The following is a 27750-nucleotide window of genomic DNA, read 5'->3' on the forward strand; positions in this document are numbered from 1 at the left end:
ATCAATGCCAATTTAAGGAGATGACGCCCTCAGTGCTTTTCTTAAGCTTAACCTTCATAGTCTGGCTAGCAGTGGCTGCCACATACTAGTTAATGCAGCCAAGCAAAAGTGCTCCCCCTGCAACCAGCAACACAGGCCAAAAAAAGTAAGAAATTGCTGGCAGAATTCTTGACCCAATGCATGCAGGACTGGAGAATACCACTGCTCTGGCTGTAGGGATAAGCTGTCTACTTCCTCTGCTGGTTCACAATACCACATACCAGAACAAGCAAGAAAACCGACTATCCAAAACAGAGCAGAATGCTCCTTCATATGACTCCTACACAACAGAGTGTGCAACAGAAGCCACGTGGGGGCAAGTTGGACAGTGAGAACTCTTGGAAAAGGCTAACATTAACTAGCACTGGGATGTGTCTGAGCAGAAGCAGTTAATATATTTACTACAGAACAAGGAAAGGCAGCTGGACCTAATGTACAGAAAGGTCAGCTACCAGACAGGGAGTGGGACACTTAAAGAACTCTGAGAAGCAAGTGAAGCTGCTCCCACAGAATTTTATGTCCAAAGGCACCTCTGAACCTCCTGTCTCATTTCCTGATGCCCAGCGATCCTTTGAATAAATGAACAAAGCCCGCTTACGTGCTGAATCCAGAGAAATCAGCTGTGCATACTGGGAACAAGATTTTCCACCAGGCTGATGCCAGATTATAAATAGTCAATTTACCTTTCCTGGTTTGTGACTCAGGTTGAGAAACGGGTTTGAAGCCACACGAGCTATTCCTGCTACAAAATGAACATCGGAACAGGCCTCAACAGCCGTTAACATGCAGCCCTCACAATAGTGAAGGAATGGCTCCTCAGTCCCATAGTCTGGCTCGTCCAGGCAAGTCCTGGGGTACAGTGGCACCCAGTCACCTTCTCTGCTGCAGATTCAGTCCTCGCAATGATAGCTATTAGAGGTTCATAAGATCAAGAGTAACGTGCGAGAGACTTGGGGGCCCTTGATTTCTTTACTCAAGACCAGATAGATTCATATCACAAAGTCTGACCACAATGAAACTAGCTCCCAGTGGTGGGGCAGGGAGATCCCACGATCCACTCAGGACCATGGTGGTACACTTCAGCTGTCTACCTGGAGGAACAATGTGGAAAAAGGAGAAATACAAAAGCTACTGGATTAATAACCAGAGTATTTTAAAAGAAACGATGAGTCTGAATACAGTCTTAAAATGCATTCTATCCCCCTTTACTATGCAGTAGAAATTGCTACATTCATAATGGGGACATTTTAAAAAAATGCTTTCTTTGTAAATACTAGGCTAAGAGGGAGAAGGACCTCTCATTTTCCCTGCTTTGTATCTGATGCCACAGGTAAAGAGACAGAGAAGATAACAGAAATGAAAGAAGAGAAATATCAAACCCAAGAGAAAAATAATCAAGAAATTACAGCTCTAAAGAGAGCCAAATGGCGAACGGAGTGCTTTCAGAGGCCGTTTCAATGATGATGGAAATGAAAATGGACCAACAGCAAGGCCCTCCCAATCAGTTTTATTTATACCAGTAAGTGCTACTCTCTAAGGAAACTCTGAGACACCTGCTTTAAGATGTCTACCCTATCCTGGGGGCATGTAAGTCCTGTGGCACGTGGCCAAAGCACACAGAGGATGAAACTTCTGACAGTCACTCAGAAGTTCCTTTTTGTACCCAGATACATACAAAGTAAAAACAAAGTTTTAAGACATACAACTTTCTATACAGAGTACTTCAATGTCAAGTTGAATCTGGCAAGTTCCAGACCGAAAGACATTTTTACAGGGTCTTTTCCTGTAATTGATCCCTTTAGCACAGTTCGCGCGGCACTGTTCTTCAAGTCGAGTCAAAGCAAAGGGACATCGTGAATGATAGGTATCCAAGTCTTGAGTTAGCAAATAAAGAGGATCAGAATATGAGTTCACTCTTTTCTAAGCCACAAAAGTGAAAGTGAAAGTGAAGTCGCTCAGTCATGTCTGACTCTCTGCAACCCTGTGGACTGTAGCCCACCAGGCTCCTCCGTCCATGGGATTCTCTAGGCAAGAATACTAGACTGGGTTGCCATTTCCTTCTCCAGGGGATCTTCCCAACCCAGGGATCGAACTTAGGTCTCCTGCATTGCAGGCAGACGCTTTAACCTCTGAGCCACCAGGGAAGCCCACAAGAAGGGTCTAAATTGAAGCATCCTGTATAAAAGGCTGGAGCTAACTGATACACTGTACTCTCCAATCTTCAGGAAGTCCTGGCTGCTCTGACACATCCAGACTATCTACCAAAGATGCTAAAAAGGAGGACAACATCAGCCCAGGTGAGCAGGACAAGTGCTCTAGGAAAGGAAAAACTCTCAAAAAGGGAGTTGAGAACTCCGTGAGATCTTACAGGTCCCTTGTCAGTTCTGTGGTAGGTCTCCCTTCTGTTTTTGGCAGCTTTGGCAAAAGCTTATAGTCAAAGTGGGCGCAGGAGAAGGCAAAGAAAGTAACAATTCCACTGAAGTGGCCTATGAGAAAACCTGGTACGCAAAGCAATGGCTTTTATTCAGAGGGGGCTATGGCCCCGCTCTGTGACAGCGGAGTCAAAATGACTCAGATTTCCAATCAAGACGTGGCTCAGGTCCACTGACTCAGACTGGTATTCCCACCACGGAAGGAGACCTGGGTAACAGGCAGGTAGGCACAGGGCAACAGCTCTCCGCAAGTAGAATCAAGAGCAAAAGAACTTGGGATAAAAAGTCACACTTTAAGAACTGACCATATCTTTGACTTTATTATCCCTTAAAGTTATTGTCAAAAATCTCCCAAAGCCAGCTCAACTAGGAGGTGCTTCTAGAAATAGGAATCCAATAATTTATTTTAAACTGTGAAGTTGGTGTCTAAATCTTCACACAAACTTTCCTTGGGTTTAGGTTTCTTCTTTATAATTGCTACTGCTAAAATCATTTATAGAGGGCTCTTACAGGCCAGGCACTGTGTTTATAGATATATATTTATAATACAGAGTGTAAAACTAGACATTAATATATACCTATAAAACTAGAACATTAAGGATAAATAACGTGACATCAGTCAGAGCTATCTTGCAGAAATGCTGTGGTCAGAAGTTAATCATACAGCAGAGACAGAGACAGAGGCTAAGAGCTGGAGCAGAGATAGCATCTGCTGCCCTAGTTAGTGAGGAGAGCACAGCTTTCCAATTTAGTTCTGGAAGAGAAGTTTTGAGATCACAAGAACATAAAGGGACAGATGCCTTGCGGAGTACACTGGGGGAAGTGAGCAGAAAACACGGCATCATATTTAAAAGAGGCCAGAGGAGGAAAGAGACCAAAGGAAAAATGACAGTAAAGACTTGGTGGTATCGATGTCTTACAAAAAGAAAAAAAAAAAGACAAGGCCTGCTTAAGGGGTAGGCTGCCATCAACAAGCTTCAGAAAGGTACCTAGAGAATGAGCTGGATTTTCTGTCAAATGGATTTATTAATAAAATGGCTAAGAACTAAACTTTGATAAGTCACAGTTATAGTTTTTTGCCAATAAGAATATACTCTAGGGGACTTCCCTGATGATCCAGTGGTTGGGACTTTGCCTTCCCATGTGTGGGGTGTGAGTTCGATCCCTGGTCGAGGAGCTAAGATCCTACATGCCTGGCTGCCAAAAAAAATCAACCCATAAAACAGAGGCAATATTGTAACAAACACAATAAAGACCTTGAAGATGGCTCATATGAAAAAAAAAATCTTAAAAAAAAAAAGAATATACTCCACTGACATCTAGCCTCTGGTTGACAAGAAGTAAGCTACCACTGCTAAAAATAAAGTAATTCATTCTCAATAGGGCCATAATTTATGGGCCCACTTCATGGCCCAAGTTTGTAAATGCAGAAACTGAGGTTTACCGCCCTGAGGTTCTCAAGTAAGCAGAATTCTACCTCTGTACTTCCCTCTCTCTGCATGTGATATCTAGATAACATTGAAAAGGAGAAAAGAGGAGTATTTTTGGTGCAGCCACAAGAAGAGCCATGCGATGCCTGGAATAGGATGCCTCTGTCCTTCATGTTCCTGTTTCCACAAAACTGCAGTGGAAAGAAAGCCTGGCCTCTTGGGAGTCTTCCTTCCCTAAAAACTCCTGAATGCAACCAAAGTCCAACCAGCGACAACACAGTCTAGACTTCTGCCATGTTTCTGCGATGTTAGTTAGTCTACTAACTAAAATATCTTTCCTTCCAGATTTCAAGACTGGTCTTCCGAAAAATAGTTATTACCGGGCAGCAAGGATTTGAATTAAATTAATAGATCTCAACCTCGGGGGGCCATCGATGGGCTTTGCTGGGAAGGTGGTGCCTGTGAAATTTCACCTGGTTCTCAAAAGGATACAAAACCTTCAAAAGGTTAAGAACCATTCTCAATCAGAATCAAGAAAAAGTGGCAAAAAATGTAAAGACTGTCAATCAACTACCTCTCAACTAGCCCCTGATTACGTTTTTTTTTCCTTGTAAAGTTTCTGTACTTTTCTGTTTGCCCATGTGCTTAGATGTATCTTATCTTACCTTTAACTTTTTTTTTTAATGGCACCCACATAAGCTTTCATTGGGATTTATGTCTGAGAATGGTCTCTGAATATATATGTCATAGATATCTACTGGTTCTTATTCTAGTGAATTAGACAGCAACAGTATGTGATATACAGTGATTATTAAAGTTCAGGTCACTAACACCAAGCCTCTTAAATTTGTCTGGAACACTGGACTAGTCAATGGGGTAAGGGCTCTTCTGTGATTAAATAATTCCATTAACACAGTAACAGTAGAAGTGCAATTCTTCGAATAACATCCCATCAGCAAACCATGCGACAGGAAGCCTAGAAATCACAAGCAATGGAATGATGGCGAATGTTAAAATTACTGTAATTCCACGAGGCTAGGAAGCAAATGATTCATATTCAAACAGACAGCTAGCTCCGTGACAATTTTTTCAGGTATCTTAAGATCCAAGTGACTCTTAAGCACGTGCTTTTTCAGAGCATGGATGGAATGGGGGTTGCATGCCTTGCAAGCACTGTCAGAGCAACTTTGGTTTAAGGACCAAAGAGCCATTCCAGAGAACATCTCCTGGGAAAAACATGCGAAATGCAAGGCCATCTCAGCTGTGCTGACGCTGCTTCAGGATGTGGTGGACAGAGCAAATGGAGGACATAAGAGGAGATGAGGCAAAGTCAGTCTGGTGTTTAAATTTTCTCACCTGGAATTACAGAGATAGTTTTCAAAGCTCGGAGAACCCTGAATGTTCTCAGCGCTGAGACATTGCCCAGGTCCACAAACTCTGTCACATATCTGTAGTAAGGGAGGTCACGCACAGACACAAATGACAAACACGGACACAAACACAAACACCAAAGGAAAAAAACGAAACCACAACAAAACAAAAAGTACAATACGTCACATCAGGGCCCTAACCCAACACCTAACACCAACCCCGGGCCATCTTACCTGGGATTACCGAAATAGTTTTCAAAGCCCTCAGAACCCTGAAAGTGCGTAGAGCTGAAACATTGCCTAGGTTTACAAACTCTGTTATATACCTGCAGAATCAAACCAAAGTTAACTTGTAATGGTACCACTGGGCGAGGGTTTGAGAATAGGGGTAAGAAAGGGTCTTATAAGTAAGATATGATTTCATTTTTTTCCTTGAAAAAGAAAAGTTTCAAATACAAGCATTTAAGGAACACATTTTGTTTTTTTCAGTTGGGCAAGGAGAAATCCAAAGTGTATTTGAAAGAAGCGATACCACCAGAAGGCTCCTGGGGCTTTCTCACGCAGCATCATGATGTGCAGATCCCAATCAGAATGACTACTCTTAGTCCATTCTCTTTTTCCAGTTAAAAAGAAGGCCAGGAGGTATTCAAAGGCTTATGTCTCCAAGTTTTGTGAACAATTTCTTAGGAAAAGGAGACAGATTTCTGCAGCAGGAGCCCCATGTAAACAAATCTACATTAAAATAACTTCCTCGCTGACAATGGAAAAAATGCCTACATGTCTGCATATATGACTTATCCAAGAGCTGTCTGCGTATCACTGCAGTCATGCCTACATATGAAGTTTTAGCTTGTGACATACAGGAAAAACCAGATCATGGGATCAGAGCCAATATTCTGTTAAGTGTTCATTTAATCACCAGCTCCGTGCCTAGCGAGGACACTTACATTTTAAATGAACACCAGTGTGTATTCATAACTCTGGAAAGCTAGAAATTTTCTTAATATAACAGAAAGTCAAAGTTCCAGTTTCAAATGTTCAGTGTATATCATTCATTCAGACTTTATAGTTGAAATACATCTTTGTATCAGATGCTCAGACCCAAACATACACAAATGCACTCAATCTCTTACATATCTGCTGTGTGCACACACACAAACACACACACAATCTACACTACACCTTTACCCCCTACCAACCCACGAAACACTTTCCCCAACATGAAAATACAAATAAAGTCTGCTACACCTTTTCTATCACCATCTAAGTTTCCTGAAGAGATACATTTTCGTTGTTAAAACAACACTAATTACATAGAGCGGCTAGCATGCCAGTGTGGGGTTACACTGCTCCCAAGTAATAATAGTTTGAAGCTCTGGTCAGCAATTCTTTAGGAAGTGAGCAGATTGGATACTTGGCTTATGTTTTGACTCCAAAACGTGCTCTGAATTCTGCAACATCTGGACAGCCTCAAGAAATTACATGTAACATAATATACCTAGGAAACTGAGTTCCAGCCTAAGGTTTACACCTAAAAAATAGGAAGTCTTCACCAAGGCCTCCTAGTGGTAACTGTGTGTACCCTGGTCAATGTTATAGGGGGAAACAAAATATAAGGGAGTTGCAATAGAAAATCACTTCCTACTTTTGCTCCCATCTGCTCATCCTCTCCCATATGCACACACTGCCACTGCCTGAACCCCCAGAGGCCTTCATAAGAAAGAATCAGACATATGTCCATACCACTTTACATGGTTATCCTTTAATTCCTCACACAACTAAGCCCATAAACTCACACTTACACTGTCAAACAGACACACCCAAGAGTACAACCACACACACCCCGAACACCAATAAAGTAAGCAGAGAACTTACGCCATCATGATGACACTGAAATCCAACCAGTTCCATGGATCCCGTAAAAAGGTAAAGCCATCTATGCAGAAACCTCTTGCAATGATTTTCACTAGTGATTCAAATGTATAAATCCCTGTGAACGTGTACCTGTTGAAGAAATGGATAGCTTGAGGCAATTTCTTAACAGAAAGGAACTTTAAATGAACCTTCTAAGAGAACACTTGCAGACATGCAGCCTCACTTACAGAGACAAAACAGGAAGGACACAACTGATGCAGCAGAAAGGCAGTGAGGAAGAGAAAGGGATGCATCTTATGAAAATGACTGAAATGCACAAACCAAGAAAGTTGGAATGTGGCACTGGGTCCTGAAGGGCATCACAAAGGAATAGCTCTGTACGGCCACCCAGCAGGAGGCCCCAGAGCTCATTTTCACTTGAAACAAGTCAACAAGAAAAGGAAAGCTAAAGCTGGAGAAAAAGGCAGTATCATCAGGAATTGAGGGTAGAAGATGGTGATGGGCCGGTCAAAGCTTTGGCTAACACAGGCTACCACAGCAAAGGGCAGAGGTGGTGAGTCGTCACTTCCACGGCAGCCTTTCTCTTTCTAGAGTTGATTTCTAAGGATATTTCTTCAATTTCACATGTATCCTCACTCATGAAATAAAACGTGGGCAATACTCCAGAAACAATAATTTCCAGAGTTGATTTCTAAGGATACTTATTTCCTAAATTGCAGATGTATTCTCACCCACTTAGTGAAATAAAAAATGGGTAATAACCTAGAAATAATAATTTCCAGAGTTGATGTCTAAGGATATTTCCTAAATTCCACATGTATCCTCATCCATCTCTGTCACATGAAAAGTGGGCAAATGATTTTCTTCCTTGGTGGATAAGCTGTGCAGTGCAAGATGCAGTAACTAGAAATATTTAAAACAAGTGAGCAGAAAAATAAATACATGAGCTACTTACTCCACATTCTTCGACCAGTCAGGAGGGTTACTAAAAGTCATGAATACACAGTTGGTCAAAATAGTGCACATAATGATCATGCTAAATACTGTAGAAAAGAGTCAAGGGAGAATACACAAACTCTGGCCTGCTTTTATCCTCAGGAAGCAAATACATTTCACATTAAGTATCATGATAATTAAAATCAGTAACCTGAAAGGAGACAAAGCACAGAGGAGGAAAAGGCAAGGTGATAATGAAAACTGTGGCCACCACCATGAACCATATGAGCGCCACCATATGTATCCACACCCGGCCAGAGAATGTGAGTGGACATGGCAGGGTGGCCGCTCTTTTTTTCAAAAGGGTTGTCACCGTTCTCCTTTTGGATAAACATTTTTCCTTCTTACCATTTATGCCTCTAAACACCTTTCTGCCCAATAACCAGAAATCTTGCAGTCTGCCAGATGCCAAAGTCATCAGATGAGAAAAACAAATTAAATCTTATCTATGTTATTGAGAAGTCATTTATTGTTAATTATCTTGTATTACCAATTATTGGAAATGTTCATGTATTTAACACTTTACTTTTTTTCCATAGCCCTTCAAAGGGCTGTGTCCTTGCAGGGCAAGGCAACAGTTAATGTCTGCTGAATCTGTCAAATTTGAGAAACCAGTTGTGGTAAGGACTGAGTAAGGATTTTAAGGACATCTGTACCACCGTACTCCTAAGAATTAGGTAACAAGGCAAATCCATCTGATCTTTCTGAGAGTGTCCAGGAATGTTTATGCGTAGCAAATCATTTTGCTGCCATTTCATTTCTATCCAAGATCTCGCTCAGCCCTTCTTGTTCTTGTCTGGCTTAGTCATTAAGTTGTGTCTGACTCTTGCGACCCCATGGACTGTAGCCCGCCAGGCTCCTCTGTCCATGGGATTTTCCAGGCAACCCACTGGAGTGGGTTGCCATTTCCTTCTCCATGTTCTTGTCTACTGAGAAGAATTAAACTGCTTTAATCAATACGAGTTACTTAAAACTGCACAGAAGTCACATCTCATTTGTTACTAATTCACTCTCTCTTGCTAGTGACATTCACTACCTTCATTCTATTAGTGGAGTTTTAAAAAGGAAGAACACTTCTTACAGCTGGATTTTTTTCTTCCTACAGCTGGATTTTTCTTCAGGGAATAATCACATGTTCTGGTTAGAATAGAAAAAAACATCATCCTCTGATCCAACAAGAAAGGAAAGAGTCCATTGTGAATTATTTATTTTCTTATAAACCTTTAGGTTTCAGAACTATGTTGCTTGCAAAACTCACAAATTCCAGATCAGGCTGCTAAATTCTTAACAAAAATAAAAGGTACAAAAGCTTAACAAACCTGTTTATGAAGCAGCAACTGCTGGTTTCTTCATCCTACTTGGAGGATACAAAACTCTGAAGCATGGGACTAAGTACTGTCCAATTAAATACCAACCATGAAGGTTTAAAGTTACTAAGTGAAGTTGCTAAACCCATCACGTAATTTTTCATCTGTCATATGCTCTCCTATATTAATGAGATACAAAGTCAAGCCGCAGGAGTAAATTGGCATTTTCTTTTAAGGGGAGAAAAAATATATATAAAAAATTCATATCAATCCTGCAATCTAGATCTAAACCTGTGCACCAAAGAGGCCATTTAATCTGAGAGATTATCTTACTTTCTAAACTTGTGGTTAAGAAATCAAAGAAGATCTCTAAAACACTCGCTCAATTATTTATAGTAGCATTTCAAAAATTCTAATTGGGCTTTAATATGTAAAAAAGCTGAATAATATAACTTGTTATGAAATTACTAAAGTCTGAGTGCTCTAAAAATTAAGACGTCAGTAAAGCTACCATCTTGGCGGATGGCACCCCACTCCAGTACTCTTGCCTGGAAAATCCCATGGACGGAGGAGCCTGGTAGACTGCAGTCCATGGGGTCGCGAAGAGTCGGACATGACTGAGCGACTTCACTTCCACGAATTGGAGAAGGAAATGGCAACCCACTCCAGTGTTCTTGCCTGGAGAATCCCAGGGACGGGGGAGCCTGGTGGGCTGCCGTCTATGGGGTTGCACAGAGTCGGACACGACTAAAGTAACTTAGCAGCAGCAGCAAAGCTACCATCTTAACTTGTCCCTCTTAATGATACCCACAAAATTCCAGATTCCCGTGATATCATCCTAAGAAAAAAGAATCTGCTGAAGCTCAGCTAAGGCTTTAGCAGAAGTTCTGACTGGAGGAATAGTCAGCTACACCACTGATAAAATAGTTAATATACAATTAGGTGGTGGACATTCAGAAACATACCAGGGACCACAGGACGGCTGCACTCACTCCACATTTGCAGAAAAGGATATGAATGTATCAAAATTTTAATAGCTATTCTTCTTATCAGGTTAAAAGGACTTAAAATGTACAAGGCAGGCGTGGCACTAAATCTGAAGAGAGTTTTCCCTCTGTTTAATACTACAAAGGTCTGTGGAGAAAGAAAGAGAGAAATTATTAAAGCACAGGAATTAATCACCACATGAAATAACATTTTTCTAGGCAAGAAATTAACTCAAAAGGACCCATGTTTTACTTCCCAATTTGGTGTCTAAGGCAAGAAACCTTTAGGCAATATACTAAGGAAAGAGAAACCACTTTCCCTCACCTCCCTACTGCTCCAGATTACATTACAAACAGACGACACTATCTTGGCAGTTTTAAAGATCAGACTTTTCTTTCAGAAATAAGCCATGTTACCTATACCTAAGCTATCTGTGCCTGCTCTGGACAAGATTCTGAAGTTTATTAATTTAGGATTCATTCACTCAACAAATAATCACTGAGTGCCAACGATGTGCCAGGCAATGTTCCAGGTGCTTGGGAAGGATTGGTGAACAAGGCCACCCTAGTGAGAGGAGCTTATGTTGTAAGATGGGAGACAGACAATAAATAAAAAACCTAATGAGTAAGTAAATTATATCAAATGTGATAAGTGCTGTGGGAAAAGGAGGAAGATTAGCGAAAGGCAACTCGAGAGTGCAGGGGTCAGAGGATGGGTGAATGTTTCGTTTTTTAATTGAAGTGTTATGCCAATCTCTGCTGTACCAGCAAGGTGACTCAATTATATACATATATACATTCTTTTCCATTACGGTTTATCCCAGGAGATGCAGTGCTGTCCCCTGTGCTACACATTAGGACCTTGTTGTTCATCCATTCTAAATGTAATAGTTTGCATCTACCAACCCAACCTCTCGATCCTTCCCTCTCAGGTGATCAGGGTAAGCCTACTGAGGAGAGAGATTTGAGCAAAGACTCAAGGAGGTGAGAGGAGTTATTCACCTTGTCGATATTTACCTACAGAGTCTAGTCTATTTACCTTTTAAGAACCTCCATTATCAGCCTTGCCAAATTAATTCAACTACATTCCTAGCATGAATCCTCCTGTCGTGCAAAACCAGAACAGGTTATAGTAATTCAAACTTTGGCCTTGGCTCTCATTGCCCATCCTACTCAGATGCCTCTTCCTGTTGCATGAATTTAATTCAAATATTTTGGAGCATCTGCTTTGTGCCAAGCATTGTGCTAAGCTTCTTGGATACGAGATTGAATAAAGTTGTACTTTTAGGGAAGACATATACATGAACTAGTAATAATAAACATAAAATTCAATAACAAAAATATATGTAATGTATGAGAGGCAGCAGAAGAGAGAGATTTTTACTTTCCCATTGGATGGGCAATTCAAGGGAGGGGAGTGAGCTGGGAGGTGTTCACAAAGGCAGGTTACTAAACATTTGGAAGGGGTTTTAAAGGATAAGTGCCAATTAGGAGAGATTAATTGGGCAGATAAAGGGGGAAGGGTTAGCAAGGAAAGGGAACAGCATAGGATTACAAAGACACAGTAGCACAGAACTGGGGGTGTTTCCAGGGAATTGATATGTAATTCAGTGTTGCTGGAGGTTTAGAGAGAGGGCGAGCAGCAAACTGTGGAGCTGGAGATGCAAGGTCTGCTAGACTGAGGTCCTGCGGACACAGGCCAGCGGCCAGCACACAGGCCTAGCATCCAACCGTGCAGGTGAAAAGGCACATGGTCAAATGCCGGCCCTTTTAAGTAGGCTTTTGTTTTCACTTTGTTTTTTAATTTAAAGTAGTACACGTTCATAATCATAAAAAAAGGAACAGAAGACAAGTTCCATCTCATTACTCAATGATAACCTTTGCTTGTGTATCATCTTTTCTTATGTATCTTTTCAAAAATTTTCTGTATTAATATAAGCACACAGATAGAGCCTTAAAAAAGACTCTTCTCTCCCTCCCTTACCCTCCCCTCAACTATACTATAAATACTCTTCTGCACCCTGCATTAAAAAAAATGAACCCCCACAAAGAAAAACCCAGGGCCAGATGGCTTCTCTGATGAGTTCCACCAAACGTTTAAAGAATTAATATCAGTCCTTCATAAATTCTTCCAAAAAATAGGAGAAAAGGGCACACTTCCCAACTCATTCTGTAAGGCCAGTATTGCCTTGATACAAAACCAGACAGAGACATTTAAAGAAAAGAAACCTATGGACTAATATCCCTTATGAATATAGACACAAAAACCTCAACAAAATACCAGCAAACAGTATCTGGCAGCATATAGAAAAAGGATTACATACCACCAAATGGGATTTATCCCAGAAATACAAAGATAATTTAACATATGAAAGCCAATCAATGTAATACAACATATTAATAAAATAAAGGACAATTACTGCATGATCATCACAAAAGATGCATAAAAAGCACTTGACAAAATCCAAAATTCTTTCATAATAAAATACACAGCAAACTAGTAATAGAACAGAATGTCCTTAACCTGATAAAGGGCATCTATGAAAAATCCACAGCTAACGTCATATTTAATGTTAAAAGACTAAAAACTTTCTCCTTAAGACCAGGAATAAGACAAGGATTCCACTCTCATCACTTTCATTCAACATTGTACTAGATGTTCTAGACAAGGCAATTAAGCAAGTAAAACTATTTCTAATTGCAGATGAAATAAGTTCTTATATGGAAAACCCTAAGGAAGATATAAACAATAAACAGAGCTCATTAACAAGTTCAGCAAGGTTCTAAGACATAAAAGCAACATATAAATATCAGTTACATTTCTATACACCAGCAGAAAACAATCTGAAAATGAAATTAATACAATGCCATTTATAAGAGCATCCAAAAAATAAAACACATAGGAATAAATTTAACAGAAGTATAAGAGTTATACACTGAAAACTATAAAACATCAGTAAAAGAAACAGGGAAAAAAGTAAACAAATGGAAAGACATCTGATGCTCATGGACTGCAAGGCTTAATATTGCTATGGTTCAGTGCAATCTCTCAAAATTTCAACTGCCTTTTTTGGCAGAAATTAGCAAGGTGATCCTAAGATCTGTATAGAAATTTAAGGGAACCAAATTACAATCTTGAAAAATAGGAACAAAGTTGAGGACTCACACTTCTGCATTTTAAATCTTACAACAAAGCTATAATAATCAAACCTGGAACTAACATAAGACTAGCAAACACAACAATAGGATAGAATTGAGAGTCCAGAAATAAACCCACACATCTACAGTCAACTGATTTTTGACAAGCATGCCAAGACAATCCAAAGGGGAAAGAACAGTCTTCAATTAATGGTGGTGGGACAAACAGATGCAAAAGAACGAATCTGAACCTCTATCTCACACCTGATGTGAAAATTAACTCAAAATGGATAAAAAACCTAAATGTAAAGGTTAAAACTATAAAACTCAGTGAAGAAAACAGGTGCAAATCTTTTAACCTTTGGATTAGGCAACAGTGTCATAGACAGGACACCGAAAGCACAAGCAACCAAGGAAAATACAGATTAAATTGAACTTCATCAAAATTGAAAACTTCTGTGCAAAAAATGACACTATTAAGAAAGTGAAAAGACAACCCAAAGAATGGGTGAAAATATTTGCAAATTGTGTATCTAATAAGGGTTTTGCAGCCAGACTACATTACAAAAACACCTACAACTCAGTAAAGAGACAAACAATCCAAGTTAAAAATGGGCAAGGATCTGAACAGACATTTCTACAACGGAGATATGCAAACAGCTAATAACCACATGAAAAGACACTCAATATTATTAGTCATTAGAGAAATGCAAATAAAACCACAATGAGATACCACTTTACACCCATTAGAATGGTAATAATTTTTAAGAACACAGAAAATAACAAATGTTGCCAAGAATATAAAGAAACTGGAACTCTCGTATATTATTGGTAGGAATGGAAAATGGTTCAGCCACTTTGGAAAACAGCTGACAGCTCCTCAAAAGTTAAACACTGAGATACCATACGACCTAGCAATTCCACTCCTAGCTATACACCCAGGAGAACTGAAAACAGGTTCAAACAAAAATGTATACATGGATGTTCACAAAAGCATCAAAATACTGCAAAAGTGGAAACAACCCATCAACTGACAAAAAATGTAAACAAAATGTGGTATATATCCATATGATGGGGTAGTATCCAGTCTTTAAAGGGCTGAAATTCTGACATATGCTAAACATGGACGAACCTAGAAGGCATCAGGCTAAGTGAAATAAGCCAGACACAAAAGGACAACTATTATATGATTCCGCTTATATGAGGTACCTAGAATTAGCAAATACATAGAGACAGAAAGTAGAAGAGAGTTTATAGGGGCTTTGCTATGCTATTCTAAGTCGCTTCAGTCGTGTCCGACTCTGTGCGACCCTAGAGACGGCAGCCCACCAGGCTCCCCGTCCCTGGGATTCTCCAGGCAAGAACCCTGGAGTGGGTTGCCATTTCCTTCTCCAATGCATGAAAGTGAAAAGTGAAAGTGAAGTCGCTCAGTCGTGTCCGACTCTTAGTGACCCCCATGGACTGCAGCCTACCAGCCTCCTCCATCCATGGGATTTTCCAGGCAAGAATACTGGAGTGGGGTGCCATTGCCTTCTCCGATAAGGGGCTTTAGGCAGGACGAATGGAGAGTTATTTTTTAATGGGTGTAAGTTTCTGTTTGAGATGAAAAAGTGGAAATGGATGGTGGTGAAGGTTATACAACATGGTGGATATATTTAATACCATTGAATTGTGCCCTTAAGAAAGGTTAACACGGCAAATTTTGTGTTATATACAGTTTACCACAATAAAAAATATATACAGTTGACCCTTGAACAACATGGGTTTGAATGGCGCAGGTCCACCTGCACATGGATTTTTTTTCAACAGGAAATCCTGCAGTACTACATGATCCAGTCAGTGGAATCTGCCGCTGCAGAAGCACAGATACAAATGACTCACAAGCTCTATGGGACCGAGGCGTGAGGGCACCACGCATGCAGAGGGCTGCCTATAGTTACAGGTGGATCTTCGACTGGGCCCTTCATGCCTGTGTCGTTCAAGGGTCAAATGTATATTATTACCTGAAAAGTGACCAGTAATGTGTTATGGATAAATTTTTAAAAATCAGTTTTATTCCAAACCAAATAATAGAATTAAGAATAGCAGTAGCTAAAAGTGTTTCCTAACCTGTTTGGAACTTCAGAAAGATTTAAGGACCTTTTTGAAAAAATAAAGACATCTGGGCCAAGAAAAAAAGAAAGGAAGAGAAGGTAAGTATTTATACATGCTACAACATGAGTGAAACTTGAAAAACCTTGAGAAGAGTTCAAACACCAAAGGCCACATACTGTAGGGTTCCATTTACATGGAATGTCTAGAATAGGCAAATCCTGATAGAAAGCTGGTCAGCCTAGGATTGGATGGAGAGGGGATTAGGAACTCCTTGCCAATGGGTCTCTTTGTTGTGGCTGTTTAGTAGACAAGTCACGTCCAACTTGTTGTGACCCTATGGACTGTATAGCCCACCAGCTCCTCTTGTCCATGAGATTCTCCAGGCAAGAATACTGGAGTGGGTTGCCATTTCCTTCTCCAGGGGATCTTGTGACTCAGGATCAAACTCATGTCACCTGCATTGGCAGGTGGGTTCTTACCACTGAGCCACCAGGGAAGCCAGTGGATCTCTTTAGGTGATGAAAATGTTCTGAAATTAGAAAGTGATGATGGCTTCATAAACTAGTGAATAAAAAGCCAAAGAATTGTACACGTTAAAATGGTGGATTTTCTAGCATGTGAACTGTATCTCAATGAAAACACCACAAAAATGAACCATATGAGAGGCATAAGACATATTAAAAAGTCTACAGAATGGTACCACAAATATCTCTATATCCATCAGTTAGCCTTGGAAATAACACTTTATTAATACTTAAGGTTTCTTTCCGCAGCCCTTTCCAACTCCATCCCCTTCCTTCCCACAGAGGTCAGTGTTAACTTTGAATTTGGTACCAAGGTCCCACTTAAAAAAAAAAAAAAGATTTGTTTGTTTATTTTTGGCTGCGCTGGGTCTTCTTTGCTGCACACAGGTGCTCTCCAGTCGTGGCGAGTAGGGGCTACTTTTCATTGTGGTGCACAGGCTTCTCACTGCTCATTGCAGAGCATGGACTCTACAGCACGCAGGCTTCAGTAACTGCCGCTCACAGGCTCACTGCTTGTGGCACACGGGCTTAACCCCTCTGCTGCATGTGGGATCTTCCCAGACCAGGGATCCAGCCGTATCCCTTGCACTGGCAGGCAGATACTTAATCACTAGACCACCAGGGAAGCCCAAGGTCCCACATTTTTATGATAAATTTGCAATCACTCTGCCCTCCCCCTTTCCTGAACTCTTATTACACTCATAGTTTGTGTCTTTCCTTATTCTCCAAGTTCTTTTTGTACCCTCCCCTCCACTCTCCACCCCTACTAGGTTTCAAGCTCTTGGAGAGCAGGAAACAACTTCACACTTCCTCCCACAGTTTCAATATAATGCTCAACCCAAGTACTCCCAATACACAGTGGCTGGCAGATTTCTTTAAAGTTCCTGTCCTCTCCTCTTCTCTTCTTTCCGTTCCTGGCAGTCACGCCATGTTCTCCACAATAGAAAAGCAGTGCTGGTGTCGAGCCATATGCATTCTGGAAATACTCGATGAAGTGGCCCCAGTGGAGAGACTGCACTGAGATCATATCCTTCCTGTACTAGAAGGCACTGCCCCAGGCGGTGGTGGGGGGCGGGGCGGGGGGCGGGGGGGGGGGGGGTTGATAACTGCAGGGAAAACAATCCTAAAAGCAAGAGGCTTGGGGTTAGGCTGAAAGAGGCCAAGGGCCGAGCTCTGGCTCTCCCATATTGTGGCCTCTCAAAGGAACAAAGAGCCCTGCTTGAAACTTCTAATCCAATTCTGAGAATATAAATAAATACTATGTTGTAAAACACACATACACACACAAAATTAACAAGTGATACAGCATTATTAACAATAGTACAAATTTTGTTCTAATTTCACAAAATTTTATGCTAATGTCTGTTATTTGTTTTCATACCTATTGAAGACTCCACGTGTTTAACTGCATTAAGCAGCTTCAGCAGCATACAACAAATTCTGGTAAATTCTCTTTTCATTTTTATTCTATTACAATTTTTCCCCTAATTTTCCTTATTATGGCTTCTTAGATACACCATCATTTAAAAATGGACATTTAATTTCCAAATACATGGGATTTTGTTTAAAGTATCTTTAATATTAATTTCTCATTTGGATACTAATTTCTCATTTAAATGAGAAATTTAAATTTGCTTCCTTCTCTGCAATCACTCTGTGTTTTTTTCAGTTAACTTTATTGAGACTTTTGATGGCTAAGTCGAAGCTCTCTCTTGGTAAATGTCACACTGCACTTGAAAATATGTGGGTTATTTTCAAATTTCTTTTGATATTGATTTCTAACATAATCTACAATGATAAGAGAACAGTCTCTGTATGATTTCAATACCTTTAGACCATGAAGTTTTTGCACCTTATTTTATGTCCCTGAATATATTCCAGTGTCTCCTAGTTTACAGTCTATGGGAGCTTGAATAGAATTTGTATCTTCCTGTTAAGTGAAAACTGTATAAATCTTAATTATGTTGAATTGGTTCACAGTGCTTTTCAAGTCTACTATATCTTTCTACTTCTCTGTATATTCATTCTGTTAATTTTTGAGAGTTTGATATTGAAACTCCAACTTAAAATCTTAATTTACCTACTTAAAAAATAATTGTAATATATAGTGGAATTATATGTAACTTTGTTCTGTATTTTCCAAGTCTCCTGTAAATGTGTTATCATACTTCATAATTCAAAAAAAATAAAAACTAAAGAGCCCTGAACTTTCCTGAAATCTCTTCTCTGAAGTACTTGTATTCCTCTGCGTTTCTATAGCAACCCCCTCCAAGAAAATGTCAAACCTTTTAAATAACCTCCTCATTCAACCTCATAATATTTCCATGAAGTATGTGTGAAGGAGGGATTATTATCCTCTGTGCATTTCACAAAAGCTCAGGAGAGGGACACCACCTATCAAAGGTTAGGCTGCAAGGAGCAACATATGATGCCAGGTTTAGAGTCTCTCTGCAGCTTCTATTTGCCAGATGGAGAAGTAGTTCAGTGACAGTAACACAGGGAATGAACCTGGTGAGGGGACGGAGTCTCTGGTGGATGAGAAACCTGAGCCCCTGAGGTACACCGCATGAAAGCCTCAGCAACGACGAAAGAAGTGCTGGCCCGTGTCCCAGGATCCAAAACCACCAGGCCGGGCCTGGATAAAACCTCTTACCTGCCTTAGAAGGAGATAAGCATCAGAGTTTTTTAAAGTAACAAACTCTGCACCTCCCCAGTTTCTCATCTTTTAGCCTGGCCACGATGGAAAGACAGGTCTAGAGGAACCGCGGAGGGTATCTTCCTATCTCAGGATCAGAGCCTGCACGGCAGCACAGAACAGGTGCTCAATAAATGCTACTCAAGGACTGAACAAATGCTTGCATGGCTGAGGTGAGGGAAAAGAAAAGCAAGGCATTAGGAAAGTCACGTTGTCAGGCCTTGGTTGAAGAAAAACCAGGAGGGAGCTCGGATTCTAAATGAGTACAGTGATGCGTTGGCAAGGGTGATGCTGATGTTCCTGAGGAAAACTGGATTTCTACAGTGAATTTTTAAAAGACGGTTTTACAGGAATAAAGGTTTCCTTAAGGACATTTTATGTGTGAAGTAGAAATTTCATAATTAATTTGGATACTGAATACTGCATATAGAATAGTTTAACCATCACTCCTTTCTAAGTATTTATATCCTCTATCAAGTATAAAAACAGGAGATCTTTTTTTGGCTCAAAGAGAAATAACCTCTAGTTTACACTAAATGTCCAGAAATGAAGGTGAATCCTCCATACTTCAAAGTAGCAAGCTGTATTACAATGAAGCATACTTTATTGTTAAATAATTAGATTTACACATGCTTAACTTATATGCAGTTTTTCAAATATCATCGTTTGCAAAAGGCAAGATGGTGTTTGGGCCAACACACGGTCTCAAAGCTTAAGAATCTCCTCTTACACTGGGACTTGGAGTGCTTATCTGAGAGAATAATATATATCAGGGGTCAGCAAACCTTTTTTATAAAGGGTCAGAGAGCAAATACTACAGGCTCTATGGACCACACAGTCCCTGGTACAGCAACTCAACGCTGCCACTGCAGTTGCAAAAGTAACCACAGACAATATGTAAACAAGTAAGAGGGACTATGCTCAATAAAACTTTATTTACAGGCAAGGGAATTTTAATTTCCTAGAATTTTCATACGTCACAGAATATTGTTATTTTTTTTTTTTTTTTACTTTTCCCCAATTACTTAAAGGGCTTCCCTGGTGGCTCAGATGGTAAAGAATCTGCCTGCAATGTGGGAGACCTGGGTTCAATCTCTGGGTTAGGAAGATCCCCTGGAGAAGGGAATGGCAACCCACTCCATTATTCATGCCTGGAGAGTCCCCGTGGACAGAGGAGCCTGACAGGCTATAGTCCCTGGGGTCACAAAGAGTAGGACACCACTGAGAGACTAAGCACAGACTAAGCACAATCACTTAAAAATGTGAAAAGCCTTCTCTGTTATTTTTTGGCTGTGCCATGCTTCTTGTGGGATCTTAGTTCCCCAACCAGGGATTGAACCTGCGCCTCCTGCAGTGGAAATGCAGAGTCCTAACCTCCTAACCACTGGACCACTCTGCAAGTCCTGTGAAAACCCATCTTAACTCATGGGCCATACAAAAGCAAATGGCAGAGCTGATCTGGGCCAGGGGTCAAAGCTGGTAAATCCCTGTTTTGTAAGAATACCAGTTCTGACTTAAGACAGACTGGTTGCTTAAGAATAATCTGATCATCTTAAACAAACAAACAAACCCACAGGTTCACAAGTCCCACCTCAGAGATTCTGATAAACAAGCTGCAGAGGAACCTGTGCTCACCAGGACTTGAGAAGAGCCACATCACCTCTCAGGTATTAAAACACACAGGTTGTCCTTCACCTGTCTCTACCTGGCAGTACGACCTGGGGAAGCCCCTACAGCTCTCTGGATCTCATTTTCCTCAGCTCTAACTTAAGAGAGGGCGCTGCCTGATGGGTGTGCCCAGGTCCTTTCCAGCTCTGACATCTATATGCCTATGATTTAGAAAATATAGAGAACATCCAATATTGTAAAAGGGCTTCCCTAGTAGCTCAGTTGGTAAATAATCCACCTGCAATGCAGGAGACCCTGGTTCCATTCCTGGGTCGGGAAGATCCCCCAGAGAAGGGATAGGCTACCCACTCCAGTATTCCTGGGCTTCCCTTGTGGCTTAGCTGATAAAGAATCCGCCTGCAATGCGGGAGATCCCTGGGTTCTATCCCTGGGTTGGGAAGATCCCCTGCAGAAGGGAAAGGCTACCCACTCCATTATTCTGGCCTGGAGAATTCCAGGGACTATATATAGTCCATGAGGTCACAAAGAGTCAGACATGACTGAGTGATTTTCACTTCCCAAAACAAAGGGCAAACCATAGTTTTGAGGAGAAAGCCTACTATTCTATTCATTCCTTCACATTCCATCTTGGTGGACTCTCCTGAGTTAGTTATTTTGCTCTTTTGAGTGAAACTGTCAAGGCCGGGGTCAACAGTGCTTAATACTATCCTGACAATTGTACTTATGTGAGAAGTGGGCAGCATGGGGCAGTCCCATGGCAGTATCGTACCATGGGATGCTTTTTCCCACTCTAGATCCTCTACTTTTATTACCTTTTCTGGGCAGAACAGTGACTATGTAAAAGAGAATGAATGAGGAGGATTGGTGATGGGCTGAATTTAAAATATATATATACACGAAAGCATTTTAAAGTCATATGCATGGTTGATTTAAATCTCAGTAGGGGATGACAGAGGATGAGCTGGTTGGATGGCATCACCGACTCAATGGACATGAGTTTGAGTGAACTCCAGGAGTTGATAGACAGGGAGGCCTGGTGTGCTGCAGTACATGGGGTCCCAAAGAGTCGGACATGACTGAGCGACTGAACTGAACTGAACTGAATCATTGTTAAACTGCTGGTAAGAACCCAGAAAAGGGGAGTCACCCTTTGTTAAATCCTGTGCTCCAACACCAGATCCTTTAAAGCCCCAGGAGGAGAGCGAAGGACAGCTAGCTTTGGATTCTTATGAGAATATTTCTTAAGCAACGGTCACTTGGTACACATGAAGTCCAATATTTTACCTAATCTGCCTTAAATTAGATCTTTGTGAAGTAAATGAGTTAAAAGGGAAATTGATATTGAATTGTGGTTTATGGCCCAGGGGAAAATATCAGTTTATAACAACAGCCACTGAATGAGTGTGAGTACAAGGCCCATTAGCAGCGGTAGAACAGCTCTTAACGAGTTATGGCATGGAGTATTAATAAATGTGTCATGCCGGCATAAGATGAGCCTTCTGAAAAGCAGAGGCTTTTCATTTCTAATTAGCCATGTGGGGCTTGAAGCACACGTTGGAGGAGCCTTGCCACTGCTAACGCCAGGTAAGAGGCATTCCCTTCAGGGTCTACATAAGGAACAGCGACATTGTGCAAGGCCAAGTACGAGCTCATTCATATTCATGCCAGACAAATCCTAGCACACGGCAAACACAATGCAATAAACGCACACAGTTACCAAAGCACTGCATGCAGCCAACTCGTGAGCAGTCCCCCACCCTCACCATGGGACTGGGTTCACTTTTTTAGCCATTCATTAAAATAATAAAGGGTGCATAAATTGGAAAGGACATTACAGAGAACTCAGTGTATGGGTGCAGTACATCACAAACAGAAAGCTTCTTAGAAGTTTATTACCCAGTCCCGGGTTTGCTGTGGGTCACAAGACCCAGGAGAGCAGTTCCCCACCCAACCAGATTCTTCCTCCCCTGAGAGGTCATCATTTCCACCGGGCAAAGGGGACCTGCAGGCACCTGAGGGCCTTCTGAGTCTAATGAACACCTAGGGGCTCAGTGATTGAGCTAATCTATAGAGGGGGAGGTGGGAATCAATACCCTTTGGCTCCATCTGCTATAATTGTTATCCACACTGCTTTATGACAGTCTGCCAGAGTTTGGACCCTCGATCCTAACTGTTTTGACTTCTGGAGCTGCCTAATCCTCTCATCTTTAAATGACTTCTCTAGGCTTAAATTCTTGCCTGCTAACCTAATATATATATACACCTTATTCTCCCAGATCTTTGTACCTCTTCTGAACCAGGTAACTAGCTAATTAGACTTTTAGTAGTTGTTAGTTCTTTCCTGCCTAAGTATACATTTTTTATTCTGGTAACTTCTAATGGCAAATCCTCTCTGCCTAATGGTTTCAGAGTGTGCACTCACAGAGAGGTACTCTTCCACCAATAATACAAATACAGCTGATTGGAAAAACAGCTGTAACAGTGGTAAGAGCAGTAGTGAGCAGTAGTAGCCAACTGTCCACTGCTGCTGCTGCTAAGTCGCTTCAGTCGTGTCCGACTCTGTGCGACCCCACAGATGGCAGCCCACCAAGCTCCCCTGTCCCTGGAATTCTCTAGGCGAGAACACTGGAGTGGGTTGCCATTTCCTTCTCCAATGCATGAAAGTGAAAAGTGAAAGTGAAGTCGCTCAGTCGTGTCTGACTCCTAGTGACCCCATGGACTGCAGCCCACCAGGCTCCTCCATCCATGGGATTTTCCAGGCAAGAGTAATGGAGCGGGTTGCCATTGCCTTCTCCAATTGTCCACTAATCAACAGCTATTTGGCATTCGCTTCTGAGTAATTACACAGCCAATATAGCAGGCAACAAATAAATGTCCTTTCAAAATTTCCCTGTTTTAATAAAGAAAAGCATGATGCTAAATCTAAACAGATTCTACCTCAGACTAGGAAGCTGTTCAGACATAAATGACCTGTACTGTCACAATGACTACACCATGTTACAGGGAGTCCTGATGTCTTTTATTTACTTATATATTTATTATATTTTGGAAATTTTTTTTGGCCACACCACATGGCCTATGTGATCTAGTTCCCTGACCAGGAATCGAACCCATGCCCCCTGCAGTGGAAGCATGGAGTTATAACCACTGGACTGCCAGGAAGTCCCAAATTACACACTGTACTGTTTTGGGGGTGGGGGTGGGCTGCACCACATGGCTTGCAGAATCTAAGTTGCTCAACCACTGACTGAACCAAGGCTTCCACAGTTAAAGCACCCAGTCCTAACCACTAGGCCACCAGAGAACTCCCCTGATGCCTTTCTTAATGCTAATCTGCTCAGTGGGTCCCTCAAGTAAAATGACGATTATAGTCCCAACATGTCCTAGGAAAGGCTCCAGCAAAGGCGCAAGTGGCCTGAATTTACAGAGCGCCTGAGCCCTGGCACCCAGCTTAGAAACACTGAACCGAAAAGCAGGACATTAGGGCACAGGCATTTTTTTTCCTTTAGGCTTATACTTCAGTTTGAACTACATGAATATTTGTAGCCCTCCTCTTCCAAGGCTCTATTTCACTATATTGAGAACAGAGTGAGAGGCCTTTAAATCCCATGTTTATATTTTAACTTCCCTTACTTATTAATAACTGCACCTGTGTGTCTATTTGAAGAAATAACATTTAGCATGTATTAAGCATTTACTATGCAGAAGGAACCCTACTGAGATGCCTTTTACAATACCTGTCTCATAGCAACCACTTGATAAAGAAGGTATATTTTACTAATAATGAAATTGCAACAAAAAGGTCAACTTGCCCAAGACCACAAAACTTAGAACTGAACCAAGGCAATCTAACGCCACAGCCTATTCTCTTTAATTATCACGTCATACTGCAATTTTTTAAAAACTTCAAAACTACTTATCAACTCTGACTCCTCACTTTATAGACAAGAAGCCAAGCACAAGGATTTTCGTGGTGGTCCAGTGGCTAAGAACCCACCTCCCAATGTGGGAGACACCAGTTCTACCCCTGGTCTGGGAAGGTCCCACAGGCTGCGGAGCAACTAAGCCCGTGAGCTACAACCACTGAGCTCGTGTGTCTAGAAGCCATGCTCCGAGACAAGAGGAGCCACCGCAATGAGAAGCCCTTGCACTTGAGAGAGCCTGAGTGCAGCAACGAAGACCCAGCATAGCCAAAAATAAATTTTAAAAAAATTAAAAATTAAAAAAAAAGAAGAAATCAAACACAGTGTGCTCTGCTCAAGCTGAGTCATCTGATCCAACCCTCAGACCAATGAAGAAATCATTTTTACTAAATACTTTTTAACTCTGACAAAAAAGAAAGCCCCCTGCGTATGCCAGAGACATCACAGCAGCTGTGTATGGTATTTTCCCAAGTTAAGCTCAATGAAGATGATGCCAGCATCCCGTCTCTCTGTGGCTTTGCTGGTTCCCAGTGCTTCTGCACGTACTTTCTCATTTGCTTTGACCTTGTGACCCCCATGTCCTCCAGCCCACATCTGGAGCAGGTGACACCGATTCCTGCCTACATCCTGATCACAGGAAGACACACTGGCAGAACAGCAGCTGCTTCAGCACTGAGCCAGCATGTTCCTGCTCCCCAAGGCAGGGCGGCTCGGAACCTCCTACCTGGCCTCCCTTCCTCACCATCCTTCAGTCAAATTTGCTGTTGATCTCCTTCTCCCTTATGCTCTTGGGGTCCCCAGCCTGCAGCTGCTCTAGGCTAAAGAGGAAGGTGGATTTAGTATGTAAAGCATACTAACGCCTCTCTTCATTGCACTGTGCTCGTACCCTAGAATTTCTTCTCACTCTCCTCTCTTTTAGAAAGCTGCAGAGTAGAATGGTGAGGAGGCTTTGAGGCCACCTGGATTCAAGATCCAGCTCTGTTACTTATTAGTTGTTACGATTTTAGGCAACTAACTCAGTTGCCAAGGCTCCATTTTCTTATGGATGAAATACGGATAATGACTGACAGTAACCTATTTTATCAGATTATGAGGGTTAAATGAAAATTCACAAAAAGTCCTGACTACAGTGCCTGGCCCAGAATAGGGACTCAGAACAAATGGAATTACGATGATGCTTTTGCGGTCATACAGACCATTGCTGCTCCCTCTGTTCCTTGGCAGGGTGGCAGGAGGAGACTCTCGGAGCTAATATTCAACATATTTAGCATTCACACACGTGGCACAGGCCAGTAGGACCCTTGTGCATAAGCCAGACCAAGAGTCTACAGTCACTAGGGCCAAAGTCACAGGACACCGCACTGGTTCCAAATGGGCCCCAGGTTATCTCACACTGAGAACTCCGGAAGCAGAAGAAAATAAAAACTGCTGAGTATGTACACAGTGGGGCCCAACCTGCCTCTCTCCGTTATCTCCTGCTCACCAGACCACACCCATGCTCCAGTCACGGTGAACTCATGGTTCTAAACACTTTAATGTTGTTCACGCCTCTCTGTCTTTTCATGCACTGTTCTTTAGACCCAAACTACTCTTTCTTCTCTTCTCCAACAAGTGAAATGTTTATTAAACATACTTTAATACTTCAAGGTACAGTTCAAATATCACCTTTTCAACATTTAACTTTCTCACACAGAATTACCCTTCCTGCTGGTGTGTTCCCACTACACTTTGTACTTCTGTTATAGCACTTAATATAGTATTGTCATTTTGTTTACACACTGATCTCCCTCATTGGACCCCGAGATCCTTACAGGCTGTTAAAGTGCTGTACTCAGTATGCCAGCAAATATGGAAAACTCAGCAGTGGTCACAGGATTGGAAAAGGTCAGTTTTTATTCCAATCCCAAAGAAAGGCAATGCCAAAGAATGTTCAAACTATGCAGAACTATACTCATTTCACATGCCAGCATAGTAATGCTCAAAATTCTCCAAGCGAGGCTTCAACAGTACGTGAACCGAGAACTTCCAGATGTTCAAGCTGGACTTAAAAAAGGTAGACAAAAAAAAAAAAAGGTAGACAAACCAGAGATCAAATTGCCAACATCCGCTGGATCACAGAAAAAGCAAGGGAATTCCAGAAAAACATCTACTTCTGTTTCATTGACTGCACTAAAGCCTTTGACTGTATGGATCACAACAAACTGGAAAATTCTTAAAGAGATGGGAATACCAGACCACCTTACCTGCCTCCTGAGAAATCTGTATGCAGGTCAAGAAGCAATAGTTAGAACCAAACATGGAACAACAGACTGGTTCCAAACTGGGAAAGGAGTACATCAAGGCTATAGATTGTCACCCTGCTTATTTAACTTCTATGCAGATTACATCATGTGAAATGCCAGGCTGAACCACAAACTGGAATCAAGATTGCTGGGAGAAATATCAACAACCTCAGATATGCAGATGATACCACCCTTATGGCAGAAAGCGAAGAACAACATAAAATGCCTCTTGATGAAGGTCAAAGGGGAGACTGAAAACGCTGGCTTAAAACTCAACATTCAAAAAAATGAAGATCATGGCATCCGGTTGCATCACTTCATGGCAAACAGATGGGAAAACAATGGAAACAGTGAGAGACTTTATTTTCTTGGGCTCCAAAATCACTGCAGATGGTGGCTGCAGCCACAAAATTAAAAGACGCCTGCTCCTTGGAAGAAAAGCTATAACAAACCTAGACAGCATATTAAAAAGCAGAAACATTACTTAGCTGACAAAGGTCTGTCTAGTCAAAGCTATGGTTTTGCCAGTAGTCATGTATGCATGTGATAGTTGGACCATAAAGAAGGCTGACTGCCAAAGAATTGATGCTTTTTAGCTGTGGTGTCGAAGACTCTTGAGAGTCCCTTGGACTGCAAGGAGATCAAACCAGTCAATCCTAAAGGAAATCAATCCTGAATATTCATTAGAAGGACTGATGCTAAAGCTGAAGCTCCAATAGTTTGGCCACCTGATGAGAAGAGCCAACTCGTTAGAAAAGACTGATGCTGGGAAAGACTGAAGGCGGGAGAACAAGGGGACGACAGAGGACGAGATGGTTGGAGGGCATCACTGACTCAACGGACATGAGTTTGAGCAAGCTCCAGGAGATGGTGAAGGACAGGGAAGCCTGGCATACTGCATTCCATGAGGTCACAAAGAGTCAGACACGACTAAGCGACTGAGCAACAACTGTGACTTTCTTGGCTTAGCAAGCAGATGTCATATAATACCTGTCTGGGACAAGGTAGACAGTTCATACATATTTGCTGA

At 41.5% G+C, this 27750-nt stretch overlaps 1 protein-coding gene across 8 annotated transcripts in view; it reads right to left on the reverse strand.

Annotated features, from left to right (window-relative positions):
- Positions 1–27750, reverse strand: part of SCN8A (sodium voltage-gated channel alpha subunit 8) — a 196904-nt gene that overhangs the window by 85468 nt on the left and 83686 nt on the right. For 5 of the 8 annotated variants that reach the window (XM_070789069.1, XM_070789066.1, XM_070789068.1 and 2 more), the window contains exons 3-6: positions 10464–10583; positions 8102–8190; positions 7147–7275; positions 5258–5349 (exon numbers count right to left, since the gene is read on the reverse strand). In XM_070789069.1, the coding sequence (XP_070645170.1) occupies positions 5258–5349; positions 7147–7275; positions 8102–8190; positions 10464–10583 (430 nt within the window). Of the gene's footprint in view, positions 1–5257; positions 5350–5505; positions 5598–7146; positions 7276–8101; positions 8191–10463; positions 10584–27750 lie in introns of all 8 variants that reach the window. The other 3 variants (XM_070789070.1, XM_070789067.1, XM_070789065.1) reach the window with 1 other exon arrangement.

The sequence above is a fragment of the Bos indicus genome, chromosome 5 (genome assembly GCF_029378745.1).
Source record: "Bos indicus isolate NIAB-ARS_2022 breed Sahiwal x Tharparkar chromosome 5, NIAB-ARS_B.indTharparkar_mat_pri_1.0, whole genome shotgun sequence".
Classification (NCBI taxonomy): domain Eukaryota; kingdom Metazoa; phylum Chordata; class Mammalia; order Artiodactyla; family Bovidae; genus Bos; species Bos indicus.